The 14,872-nt window shown below is 35.0% G+C and overlaps 2 protein-coding genes across 2 annotated transcripts in view; both read left to right on the top strand.

Annotated features, from left to right (window-relative positions):
• The first annotated feature begins 2,695 nt into the window (after window positions 1-2,695).
• LOC125657820 (uncharacterized) overlaps window positions 2,696-14,872 on the top strand; it is a 29,778-nt gene continuing 17,601 nt past the window's right edge. Inside the window, exon 1 of the mRNA XM_056150155.1 lies at window positions 2,696-2,846. The gene's annotated coding sequence lies outside the window, so the exon portion shown is untranslated. The remainder of the gene's footprint in view (window positions 2,847-14,872) is intronic.
• LOC125657819 (uncharacterized) lies at window positions 2,824-5,961 on the top strand. The gene has a single exon (XM_056150143.1). It carries the CDS (start codon window positions 3,421-3,423, stop codon window positions 5,467-5,469), a length of 2,049 nt encoding a protein of 682 aa, XP_056006118.1. The 5' UTR covers window positions 2,824-3,420; the 3' UTR covers window positions 5,470-5,961.

Consider the following 14,872-nt stretch of genomic DNA (forward strand, 5'->3'; position numbering starts at 1 on the left):
TTTCCCCTGATTCATCCACCATTTTAGATATGGAAAACTGGACGAATTATTATATGTGAACGAGGGTGAATATTCAGCCTCCACATAGTAAGTATAATTGTAATGAGCATGAGCAACCTGTTCAGTTGAACAAGACAAATGCATGAAGCCATCAGACCTAATAGTTTAAATATCACTACAGCTTGGGTGTGTTGCTGTTCTAACAGACTCTGCACTATATCTATTATACTCTGAAACCTGAACTCTGTAAAAATTGTAATGTTCTTTTCCAGATTGAACAATGCTCCCAGATACTCTCTATGTTGGCATGAAATCAGAGATGACTTCTTGAAATTGACTAACAACCCAAGGTCTGGAACTAGTTGTAACACACAATATCGCTGATGACGAATAGTTGTTTTCTCTGAATTGATCAGCAACCTGTCATTTAGGTACATGGAAGTTTGAATTGACAGTGTATCTTAAATATGCATCAAGAACTGAAAGTTTTGAAGTAAAACTGTCGGAGTCCAAAAGGCATTGCTTGGAATTGATAACTCCGGCCCAGAAACCTGATTCTCAGAAATTTCTGATAATCTGTGTGTATAAGAACATGAACATAAGCGTCCATTAAATCGAATGAAATTGCGAAGATCCCTTTCTTCTTTGCTCTCATAATATATTGGAGAGTCTCCATCTTGAAATACTGCATTTGATTTAGAGACATTTCATTCAAAATTGTTCAAAGGCATCCTTGTTTCTTTGACACCACAAAATTGTACTGTAATAGCCTATGAATTTTTGACTTAAAGAAACAGATTCTATAAGAAGTTTTCTAAACAATTATTTCTTCTAAAATAACAGACTCGTGAATACCATGTCTTGGTACACAGGTTCCTTTATATTTACACCTGTTTGACAATGGAATTCCAACATTAAGCATTTCTTTAGGATTTGTATAACCCGTTGATTTTCTGTGATCGAGGTCCACTTCTGTGAAACTTGAATACACGATCCCCATCTGGAAAAAACTTGGATACAGTCTGAACGTTTTCTTTCGTGAAGTTGAAAACCTTTTGGCCTCCAAATGCTTTCCTGCAAAAAGAATCTTCATGACCTGTCCCCAACGAAAATTGTCATTACTCTTCTATGAATTCAGGGAATTACTTGTTCAATTCATATTTGTTTGGTCATCCTGCCAGAATCAGATTGATATTATTCAAAAGAATCTGATTTTCTCTTCTACTCATCTCCATGAAGTTCTTATCATCTCTTCTCTTGTAATTCTTATCAAAATCTCTAGATGTGATGTAAACATTTTGAGTTTCTCTTGTATCTCGCAAGTTTTCTGTGGATGTATTTACAAGAAAACTTTTCTACGACTCGGCACTAACTGTGCCATTATGTTAGCAGTCAAATCAGTAAGAACCTAACATGCCTCAACTTTATCATCTTCGCACTCTGTCACATCTAAAATGGCAGCTATCATAGTACCATATGAAATGGCCATGAATAAGTTTCTTGCTGAATTGTCAACACGACGAGTCATCTAACTCCTTATAAAAGAAGAAACACTAACTTTGGGCCATCCAAAACCACTTTCTGTCCTATCAATAAGCCTTCTTCAATATTGTTATTCAACTTTGAAGGAGTACAAAAAGCATCAAAGTTATTTTTCTTACCATGAAAGCATTATCATCCCTGCTGAGAACTGACCTGTTCTTTAAATGACTAGAAGTAAGTTTTTTTCTCATCAGCCTCTATCATATTAAGAGGAGTACCCTCAATAGGCATTTTAACAAGATACATATTTTTGCCACTCTTGTCTCCTTGTAATCTAAAAGAAATAAATCATCTTCTCAAGATCAATAATAAACGCTTTTGTCATCTCAAAAACAAAAGAATTCCACTGCAGAGGATCAATGGAATCTGTTGTACCAAAGGCACCTCAACTGGCGTATCTGCAAATAATGCACCAGAATCTTGATCATCATAATCCCTGTCAGGTGCAATCATAGACAATCGATCATTTACACAGGACGCAACCGCCGACATTTGCTCATCTTGTCAAAAAGAGCATGACTCCAAGCTGCCGTTTTAGAAACGGCATGTTTATTATTTTTGGCCATCTTCTCATCTGGGACTACTGACTCTCATCTTAATAGTTTTCCAAGTTGCTCTTTAACTTACAGTTGAATTAAAGCCACCCCCCCCACCCCCACCCCCCAAGGATAAAGCGACATGCCATCATTATCGTTAGGATCATTCGACCTGGGACTACCATCTCCACAGACGAGTTCGTGTCCAGAATTGCTGCCATTCCGCCTCCACAGAAGGATTGCAGTATAGAAACAAGTTTCAAAGATTTCTGTATACTTTTTCAATCATCTTGTTCACCTTTTCTTCGTCCTTAACTTCGTGTGATGCACGGAAAGGCCTCATATAAAGACAATGTTAATAACAACTATCGCGATTATTTAGGACATATTTCTTACCAGAACATTTTGAACAATACTTAAAATCATTCTCCATATTTATTTACCACCAAACAACTCCAAAATGAACAAAATAGAAAATTTGCACACAGGCACTCGATGTTTTAAATATCTATAATTAAAAAATTGTCTTCCTGTAAACATAATTGAATATTGTGTTTAGATGAAGACAATTTATTTTATTATAGATATGTGAAACGTCGAGTGCCTGTGAATTTTGCACTATATGAGGATCAAATGGACTAAGCCAATATAGCATCGAGAGAGAAACTGAAGAGTTGTAGTCAAGGAAATTAACTGTAGGTGATAATGAACTGTATTCTAAAAATAGCTCGACGCATTGTATGCGGAAGTAGAGAGTTAAGGGGGCAGGTAAGTGGAAATATTGAAATGAGTACTTCATTTCTGATTCAATACCTTTCCTACCTCACTTGTGGAAAAGGCTATTTAAAGTGAGCTCTTCTGATCAAAATTTGTCCGTTTCCTGTTCTTAACTTTTCATATTAATTTCAACCAAATTTTGTACAACATATTCTTAGAGAAAGGGTTTTTAAACATTCCTAGCACAGACAATACAATTCGGCGGGGTATATTAAAAATGGTTTTGAGAGCAAAAGCTGTTATCTAACGTACAAAGAGAATAGGTTGATATAACGAATTACCTCATACTGCTTATGTTTTATTAAAACTAAAACAGTTACTTCATGAGTATTTCCTTATATATATTCCTTAAATATATTCATAGCTGGGTTTTCCAACGCCTTATTTGGAAAATCTGATGCAATGAAATAGAGATAAGATAAAACTCCTTACTTAATCAGATTATTTCAGATAGTTTCATTTTTAACAAGGATATTTGTGGTCCATTATAACTCATTATTCATTCAAAATCAAAACTGTTTTTATTGAGAGATTGATAGACGCTGCTCTATGAATTAGTTACAGAATGGATGACATTCCCCGTGTATCAGACGTCCTATATGTGGGTCTGTGCCATGAGATAGGGACACCGACAGAAGTGACTGTTAGAAAAGACGCGAAGGGCATGGAAGGAATCATGAATAAACCTGTACTGACATATAGAGGAGAGATAATTATCTTAAGTGGTAGTTATAGGGAGGGATTCAGGTTTCAATCATCGGACAGGGACGTCATGCACTGGTATTGTCACCATAAACTAATTACCGATATCTCACAGGCCAGGCTTTACGATAGAACAAAACACGACATTATACTGATGGAGGACAGTGATACACCGCCTGGGTTTGTGAGACTACAGCTTCTGACATCCCCTAAAGACGAATTAATTGCATCATTAGGGGTTCCAGTCAATGGCAGAGTTTATATCGCTAGTTTGCTATGGCAACAAGAAGAGCTCGATCAAGTTAATGATTTCAAAGGTCACGAGAGAGTCACTAGTCACGGTCCTTGCGCTAATGCTTATATAGAATCTCGCGAAGTTGATTATGCTCTTTGTATTTCGGGAACACATTGGCCTGCATTGACACAACCATGGATTGAAAGATGTCTATTGCATACTTGGCCTCCTGCACCTGAGCTTCAAGAAATTTTAGAAAATGGATATCACTGTGTGCCCATAGCAAGTAAAATTGTTTCAAGTGGAAACCTATTAGAGTGGAGATTGTCGTTTTCTCTAGCCGAACAGAAACTTGTGTCTACCATGAATCATACACAATTTCTGGTTTACGGACTTCTGAAAATATTTCTAAAGGAGATAGTCAATGATGGCGTAGAGGAACCATTGCTATGTTCTTATTTCCTGAAAACCACCGTATTCTGGATGATACGGGAGGGATCTGTTGAGTGGAGCCCTAACAATTTACTGAATTGTTTCTGGAAGTGCTTCAAATATCTCATTGGCTGTGTTTATCGTGGTGTATTCCCGAATTTTTTTATTCCACAGAACAATATGTTTATTAACAAAGTGACGGGTAGTCCAGGCGAAGCCCTCTATGAACAGCTTGATCAGTATTACAGAATGGGTGTGTCCTGTCTGCTGCTTAGCCCAACCCTCAGATCAATCCTAGAGCCAACCCTCAAGTGTCCAACATTTGCGATTCCCTCAGTTGAAGGACATATCAAAGCTGTGGTGGATATCGATACGGTTATCTACAGTGAAATGTTTATTCTTACTCCGAATATCAAACATCCTAGCTGCCATTTCATACTTTTGATGACATTAGAAAGATTAACACAGTTATCACATTCACCCTATCAAACATTAGCATTGCAATTTTTTACAGCTGAGGTTCTCGTTCACACGGCTCTCATAATGGTAAACAGTACTTTGTACAAGACATGTAGAAATGTGTACAAGCTAGACAAAATTGTCTGCAACATGTTGAAACTGGCATCAAGGATAGGCCCTGTGTCATATTCACTGTATCTCGCCCTGTATTACTATAGAACAGGTAGATATAACGAAGTACTCCGCGTGACTTATCTCGCAAAACAAAGACTATCACAGCCCTATATCATGTATAGCGGTGATGTAGACAGACAGAGATACAGTGAGGCTGTAGGTAGTCTGTCTCTGTCTCAGAAAATGAAAACAGCCTGGGTAGACAATGTGAAGTTAAAATATGAAGTCCACTATATTGATGAATTCATCTTAGAACAGGAAATGAGTTACCAAAACGATGAACCTGCTTTATACATTTCCCCCTTTGTGTTGACAGACATGCTATTGGTGTTATCTCACTACAGACTAGGTGATATATCCCAGTGTCTACAGTCACTGACAGACCTACAGACCCTGCTGCGTTATGATGATGGCATATATGTACCGTTACACTTCAGGGATCTGGCCTGGCAGATACTGGGGATCTGTCAGCATGTTGTGGGGGACTTACACGGGGCGTTACACTCTTATCGAAAATCACTCAGACAACGAAAATTCCACAAAATACAGACAGCTACAAAAAATAGAATAGTGTTTGTTAAACGTGAGTTACACAGAGATGGGCAGTCATAAACACTATATTTACTGCTATAAGCTTTAGGGACATGTCGGAAGAAATAAACAGCCTGTGTTTTATTGCGACCCTGTTCTACTCATAGAGATAATCTACCTATTAACAAAATCTAAGTCTCATACCAAAACAAATGTCAAAATATGTGAGAGTACGGCATTATATATTATCAGAAGTCCCTCATGGCCATGAGAGTACGGTATTCAAGTGATGTACTGACAGATTTTTTTTCCAGCTATGTGAATTTCAATTGTTTAAGATTCTGTAGTCGTTCTTATATTGAATATTGTAATGAGCTTACTTTCTGTAATGTTACAGTCTTAAACCAGATAGATAGAAGATACCACCATGTATTGTGTTTCACGTTGCTTATGTAAATAAAAGTGAAGACTTGTTCATTGACAGTCTTTGACACAGTTGTAATGAATGTGTTACAATATTAAGATGTTACAAAAATGGTCGAATCAATAAAGTGAATTTACACATAAAGACTGGAAGACTGGGTTTTCACGGAACATTTTTATATACAAATATATACTACTAACAGATGCCGTGGTATTCCTCTCTAAGATTTGGTTCTTAACGACAGCCTAGCATTCTTTTTATGCGCCCGTTCCTCATATCGTAGTGACTATAATCCTCACTTTCCAATTCTGTACATCTAACTCCGGACGCGAGAATATTTTCCTACCTTTCATAAATGGAGGGTAATCTTGTTTTTTAAAACTCCAAGCATCTACATGTAGGCTTGTTAATTCAAACATGCAACCATGTTAATTTCTTTGTTTCAGCTAAATGTATGTTTCATCTCAGGGGTTGTAAGTTACACAGGCACCTGAAGTATGGATATTACTACCCCCTCCCCCCCCCCCCTTTTTCATAATTTTTTTTTGGTGGCAATAATTTCTCTGAAATGTTTGAATTCCCAGTCTATCTCATCCCTCTTTCGATTCATGTAATCGTTTCATGCTTTTTGTAAGCTTTACAGATTGGCCTTCTACCGGTATAATAAAATACACAAGGTAAGAAACAAAAATTTGTAAACAAACAGGGGGTCCCCGTTTCGGGTCACATTTTCCAAGTAATTACAGCGTTACCTAAGGAATTTTGGCGAGCGGCAGGTCGGGGAGATGTCATACTACGAGTCTCTTCAACTCAAAACCCATCTCATCTCTTCTATTTGACAAAATCCTGCGTGCATTGATCGGACAGGGCTTCATCTCTTCCACTGGCAGCCAAAAAGGAGGTCACAGAGTACGAATTTATAACGTGTCGTGTGATTGGTCCGCGAATAATCCCGAGACCCTTCGGATGATCCCGAGACTAAGCAATGTCTTCGCGAACCAATCACACGGCGCGTACAACAAATTCGTACTCTGTGACCTCCTTTTTGGCTGCCAGTGGAAGAGATGAAGCCCTGTCCGATCAATGCACGCAAGATTTTGTCAAATAAAAGAGATGAGGTGGGTTTTGAGTTGAAGAGACTTGTAGTATGACATCTCCCCGACCTGCCGCTCGCCAAAATTCCTTAGGTAACGTTGTAATTACTTGGAAAATGTGACCCGAAACGGGGACCCCCTGTTTGTTTACAAATTTTTGTTTCTTACCTTGTGTATTTTATTATACCGGTAGAAGGCCAATCTCTAAAGCTTACAAAAAGCATGAAACGATTACATGAATCGAAAGAGGGATGAGATAGACTGGGAATTCAAACATTTCAGAGAAATTATTGCCACCAAAAAAAAAAATATGAAAAAAGGGGGGGGGGTAGTAATATCCATACTTCAGGTGCCTGTGGTAAGTTATGTTTCTCAGAAACGTATACCTCAGTGTGTACTCTTCATTAGTGTCATCCTTTGATTTCTTATTTTACACTTCTCTTTATGAATTGTATCAGTGTTTCCCGAGTTATACGCTGTCATCCCTAAAGTATTTCCGTTTATAGTTTACAAATTAAACATATTTTTACCTTACATCATCTCGATTGACACGTTACAAGTCAACAAATGTCAAGTGTACATGAAAGGTGAAGACAACGAACAGTGATCAATTTCATAACTCCTATAAACAATACAAAATAGAGAGTTGGGTAAATACGGATTCCTGGATATACCAGAGGTGGGGTCATGTGTCTAGGAGGAGTAAACATCCCCTGTCTACTGGTCACACTCGCCGTGAGCCCTACACCCTGATCAGGTAAACGGAGTTATCCGTAATCAAAATCAGTGTGCCAAGAACGGACTAACAATCGGTATGAAACACATCAGACAGCATTTGACCTAATGATAGGATATATCGGCAAACTAGATCGTTATAACGATCATAGAATTTGCTAAATGCTGACTTTAAACGAGATTGGTGAAACCCCTGCACCATGAACTTGATTGTCAGTAGCCTGTTTCGATTGAAAAACTCATCATATGCAGAACGAGCTCTTGCGTATCAAATCAGTTGAGAGATATAAACACCATATGGAGGTGACAATAGATAATCTCAGAATCTGAATAAACATTACATCACATGTGTACCTCAAGAAATCATATGCTTATTACTAGGTGTTGGTGTCATTCTTCATAACCTTACGAGTGCTGTACGTTATAATATATGTATAAATCAAATCTTTTTGTGTGTGTAATATGTATTGATTCTGTGACACACGTCTCTTGTATATAAAAACTTAGAAAATTGGAGTCGCCTATTTCACTTGTTAATATTTGGCGTCTACGCTTTATAGCTTAGTCCTGACGTTGGGAAATATTTCAGTTCTCGGTAATAATCGTGAATTCCTGTTGTCTCTCCATATATGGTCAAAATTCGACAAACGTGTAGGCTTGACATTTGTTGACTTGTAACGTGTCATCTGTGTTGTTGTAAGATACAAATTTGTAAATACTAAGTCTACAAACGGAAATACTGTAGAGATGACCGTGTATAACTTAGGAACGAAAATTTTTGAATTACAGACCAAGAATGGAAAAAAAATACTTTAAATGTTTTTAAATTTACAAATGATAGAAAAATACAGTGGTTACAATATAGAATAAATCAAAGAATATTAATTACAAATACTTTCTTGAAAAAAATTTAAATAATCAATCATGACATGTGCAGTTTTTGTGTTAGAGAAAAAGAAACACTAGAGCATATTCTATAAGAGTGTAAAAAAGTGCAGAATTTTTTATGTATTGTTTATACATGTTTTTTTTTAATCTTTTACATTTGATATTGTCAAAGATAAGAAAGCATTTTTACTTGGCTGTTCAGAGAATGAAATGATTAATATCATAAATTTTCATTTGAAACTATATATATTCTTCTCGATGTAAAGAAAGTCCACTGCTTCTAGTAAAATTTAAGAATATCTGGATGAATATATATCATATTCAAAGACACATAGCTCTTAGAAAGAATTGCATAGAACGATTTGAGGGAAAATGGAAATTGTTTAAAAAACTGAATAAATGATTTTGTATTACATTGTGTATAAGGATATCATAGGCATAAATGCTACATTACATCAGCATGATTTGTGCATGAATATATATATCTACTGATTTTGATACCAAAAATTTGAGACTTTTAGATTGTGCACAGGGTAAACAAAACAACATAGCCTATGTTGGCAATTTTTCCTTATTTTTATTCAGCAGCCAGAGTAATTGTTCCCTCTATCTTCTTTCTCTTTACTTCTATCTTTGGTATGAAAGTCTATAATAAGTGTGAAAGTTAGTGTTTCTGTAAATAGCAACGAGTCCCCATACCCGCTGGTCAGGTTGGGATATAGGGACAGTTGTAAAACTCCTGACTAAAAGAATTGAATAAATGTGTTGAACCAAAAAAAAAAAAAAAAAAAGATACTTCTCAAAATTGGTCATTCCATTTCAATTTCTTTAAAAAAAAAACAAGTCTACAACGGAAATACTGTCGAGATGACGTGCATAACTGGGGAAACAATGATACATTCTTATAAAGAGACGTGTAAAATAAGAAATCAAACGAGTACAACACCGAGGTTTACATTATGATCCCTGGGTCGAGGCCTCTGCTGGTGGACTGTTAGTCCCCGAGGGTCTCTACAGCCCAGTAGCTAAGTACTTCGTTACTAGCTTGAAAATACGGATGTATATTTAATTGCTCTTATAAAATTTAAAAATTCATTTCAAAATTAAGGATTATCTCCCTCATGCATAGCTCTTATCCTTGGACGAATTTGGCTCCACTTTTTTGGCACGCTGTTTTTGACTATCCTTAGCTCTAAAACTTCAAAGTTATTTCGGATTTCAAACATTTCGGTTGAGCATCACTGAAGAGACATTATTTGTCGAAATGCGCATCTGGTGCATCAAAATTGGTACCGTATAAGTTTTATATAGAGACAACACTGAGGTTTACATTCTTATATAGAGACAACACTGAGGTATACATTCTTATATAGAGACAACACTGAGGTATACATTCTTATAAAGAGACGTGTAAAATAAGAAATCAAACGAGTACAACACTGAGGTATACATTCTTATATCGAGACAACACTGAGGTATACATTCTTATATAGAGACAACACTGAGGTATACATTCTTATATAGAGACAACACTGAGGTATACATTCTTATATAGAGACAACACTGAGGTTTACATTCTTATATAGAGACAACACTGAGGTATATATTCTTATATAGAGACAACACTGAGGTATACATTCTTATATAGAGACAACACTGAGGTATACATTCTTATATAGAGACAGCACTGAGGTATATATTCTTATATAGAGACAACACTGAGGTATACATTCTTATATACAGACAACACTGAGGTATACATTCTTATATAGAGACAACACTGAGGTATATATTCTTATATAGAGACAACACTGAGGTATACATTCTTATATACAGACAACACTGAGGTATATATTCTTATATAGAGACAACACTGAGGTATACATTCTTATATAGAGACAACACTGAGGTATACATTCTTATATAGAGACAACACTGAGGTATACATTCTTATATACAGACAGCACTGAGGTATATATTCTTATATAGAGACAACACTAAGGTATACATTCTTATATACAGACAACACTGAGGTATATATTCTTATATACAGACAACACTGAGGTATACATTCTTATATAGAGACAACACTAAGGTATACATTCTTATATACAGACAACACTGAGGTATACATTCTTATATAGAGACAGCACTGAGGTATATATTCTTATATAGAGACAACACTGAGGTATATATTCTTATATACAGACAACACTGAGGTATATATTCTTATATAGAGACAACACTGAGGTATACATTCTTATATAGAGACAACACTGAGGTATATATTCTTATATACAGACAACACTGAGGTATACATTCTTATATAGAGACAACACTGAGGTATATATTCTTATATAGAGACAACACTGAGGTATACATTCTTATATAGAGACAACACTAAGGTATACATTCTTATATACAGACAACACTGAGGTATACATTCTTATATACAGACAACACTGAGGTATACATTCTTATATAGAGACAACACTGAGGTATACATTCTTATATAGAGACAACACTGAGGTATATATTCTTATATAGAGACAACACTGAGGTATATATTCTTATATAGAGACAACACTGAGGTATACATTCTTATATAGAGACAACACTGAGGTATATATTCTTATATAGAGACAACACTGAGGTATACAATCTTATACAGAGACAACACTGAGGTATACAATCTTATATAGAGACAGCACTGAGGTATATATTCTTATATAGAGACAACACTGAGGTATACATTCTTATAAAGAGACGTGTAAAATAAGAAATCAAACGAGTACAACACTGAGGTTTACATTCTTATATAGAGACAACACTGAGGTACACATTCTTATATAGAGACAACACTGGGGTATATATTCTTATATAGAGACAACACTGAGGAATACATTCTTATATAGAGACAACACTGAGGTACACATTCTTATATACAGACAACACTGAGGTATACATTCTTATATAGAGACAACACTGGGGTATATATTCTTATATAGAGACAACACTGAGGTATACATTCTTATATAGAGACAACACTGAGGTACACATTCTTATATACAGACAACACTGAGGTATACATTCTTATATAGAGACAACACTGGGGTATATATTCTTATATAGAGACAACACTGAGGTATACATTCTTATATAGAGACAACACTGAGGTACACATTCTTATATAGAGACAACACTGAGGTACACATTCTTATATAGAGACAACACTGAGGTATACATTCTTATATAGAGACAACACTGAGGTATACATTCTTATATAGAGACAACACTGAGGTATACATTCTTATATAGAGACAACACTGAGGTATACATTCTTATATACAGACAACACTGAGGTATACATTCTTATAAAGAGACAACACTGGGGTATACATTCTTATATACAGACAACACTGAGGTATACATTCTTATATAGAGACAACACTGAGGTATATATTCTTGTATAGAGACAACACTGGGGTATGCATTCTTATATAGAGACAACACTGAGGTATACATTCTTATATACAGACAACACTGAGGTATATATTCTTATATACAGACAACACTGAGGTACACATTCTTATATAGAGACAACACGGAGGTATACATTCTTATATAGAGACAACACTGAGGTATTCATTCTTATATACAGACAACATTGAGGTATTCATTCTTATATACAGACAACACTGAAGTATATATTCTTATATAGAGACAACACTGAGGTATACATTCTTATATAGAGACAACACTGAGGTATATATTCTTATATAGAGACAACACTGGGGTATGCATTCTTATATAGAGACAACACTGAGGTATACATTCTTATATACAGACAACACTGAGGTATATATTCTTATATAGAGACAACACTGAGGTACACATTCTTATATAGAGACAACACGGAGGTATACATTCTTATATACAGACAACACTGAGGTATACATTCTTATATACAGACAACACTGAGGTATATATTCTTATATAGAGACAACACTGAGGTATACATTCTTATATAGAGACAACACTGAGGTATACATTCTTATATAGAGACAACACTGAGGTATTCATTCTTATATACAGACAACACTGAGGTATTCATTCTTATATACAGACAACACTGAGGTATATATTCTTATATAGAGACAACACTGAGGTATATATTCTTATATAGAGACATGTAAAATAAGAAATGAAACGAGTACAACACGGAGGTATACATTTCTGAGAGACATAAATTACACACCCCGAGAGAAAAACATACAAAGCTGAAACTGGGAAATTGACACAGTTACATGTTTGGGTTAACAAGCCTACAAGCTTGGATTTTTTAATACGATTTGCCTTCCATAGACATAACATAGTATAGTGGTATATGATATCACAAGTAGTAAAGCGAAGACAGCCACTTTTATGACGTGACATATTTGTATCACATGATCAGTGTCCTGCCTGTCTTTTTATTCATGCACCAAATAATGAATGAGTCAACAGCGTAACACGTGACACTTGTTGAAACAAATTGAATTCTCAATGATTTCAGGCACATCAAATGCACAGAAAATAAATAAAACTGCCAAAAAACTTTAGGTCCACATACATGATTTTCATACCACATGACCCCTAAAAACCTCAAATTTGAAATTCCAAAGATTTTGCTCATGTTTTGAAAAGCATTACAATCATTTTGTAATAAAAAGGTGTTTTTACAAGATGCATAAGAAATGCTAAACATATGTTGATTTCATTCTTACAACTATGATAAATGTTATAGGGGGTTTACCCATCCCTGTAATGGTACTGGTCAGTAAATAACCAGATAGATTTTCAACATGCAGCGACATCAAATTCAGATTGCCATTTGTCATATTTATTTACTGTCTTTGCAACATAGAGTTACAATTCTTTGCGTCTTTAATGAAACATTCTTGCCAGAATTATTATTTTTCTTTTGCTAGAGTAGTCATTGCATGATAAGACATCTTACAGTGTACGCTGGCTTTTGTATGTATACTTAACATTGCCTTCTACACTGAATCATTGTCATAAACTAAAACTGCAAAACTATGTTTATTACAATATTTGATAATTTGATCATGCTTATAGTCGTCGACTGTATAGCCCTTGCTTATGTTTGGTCTATCATATTCAAGCATACTACAAACATTTAAACCTGCCCATCTTAATATTCATATGGAGAGGGTAAAGAAAGTTTGTATATCTCGCATGTCAAAATCAAAAGCATCTATAACAGATTCTTTGTACAGTCTTCCAGACAAAGAAACAGTGCTGAATGATGACACAACCCCCTCCCATATTCTGAGTGCTTTATTATGATGCCAGCGAGTAATTAACAATTATTTATTTGTATCTTATTTCCCCCTCCCGGAACATTGTTTGATGTTTTTGTTATTATTTTTAAAAAGTGTGGATTTTTTTCTTTCCTTTTTTACATACATTCTTTATAGTGTTTGGTATACATTTTTTATACCATGTAAATTGAAGCTAAATTTAGTACATCTAATTAAAACTGTAATGAACATGGGAGAGTTAAAACAACTAACAGGAACTGTGTATAAAGTATTTGGATTTTTTTCCAAATGCTCTCTTGTTTTTATTTTCTCTGGAAAATTTCAGGCTTTTAATTATTTACACACATTTTTTCTGAAAAAGCTCTATCATTGTGTAAATGATTAAAAGACGGACATTTTCAGAGAGACTAATAAAAAAAAGTCCGTCTTTTAATCATTTACACAGTGATAGAGCTTTTTTAAAAGAATGATTAATATGTCAGATGTCGATGATGTCACGTAACTAAAGCAAATACAATGTTTTGGAAATGAAAACCTTTTCCTGATTGATACATGTAATTATTTTCAAAGTTTGTCAAACAATTATATCAAGAACTGATTTGTGGTATCACAAGTGCATGTAGTTTGAAAATCTTCAGAGTATTAGTAATGTCAATTCTGAAAATCAATTGAAATGACTAATATAGATTGAATGGCTAAGTTCAGATCATTTTCTCCTTTAAAATTAGGTAACATCGTCCAACTTTGTTTTAACACTTCTCGAAGGCTTTTTCAAAACAAAAACAAAAAAATCCTAAGAGAATATTCAGGTATTTTTTCCCAAATTAAAAAAGAGCCAATCAGAAATTTGCAGCACACTAATCACAGGAAATTATATTGTGTATTTCAATAATAATTCTAATCTAATTTTCCACTGAAAGTATTTATGTGTATTTCTTTAAAGAAGTCAATATTTTGAAAATGAGTAAGTAATGATAACCTTATGCATTCAATACTAAGTTGCCCCCCCCCCCCCCCCC

The sequence above is a fragment of the Ostrea edulis genome, chromosome 9 (genome assembly GCF_947568905.1).
Source record: "Ostrea edulis chromosome 9, xbOstEdul1.1, whole genome shotgun sequence".
Classification (NCBI taxonomy): Eukaryota; Metazoa; Mollusca; class Bivalvia; order Ostreida; family Ostreidae; genus Ostrea; species Ostrea edulis.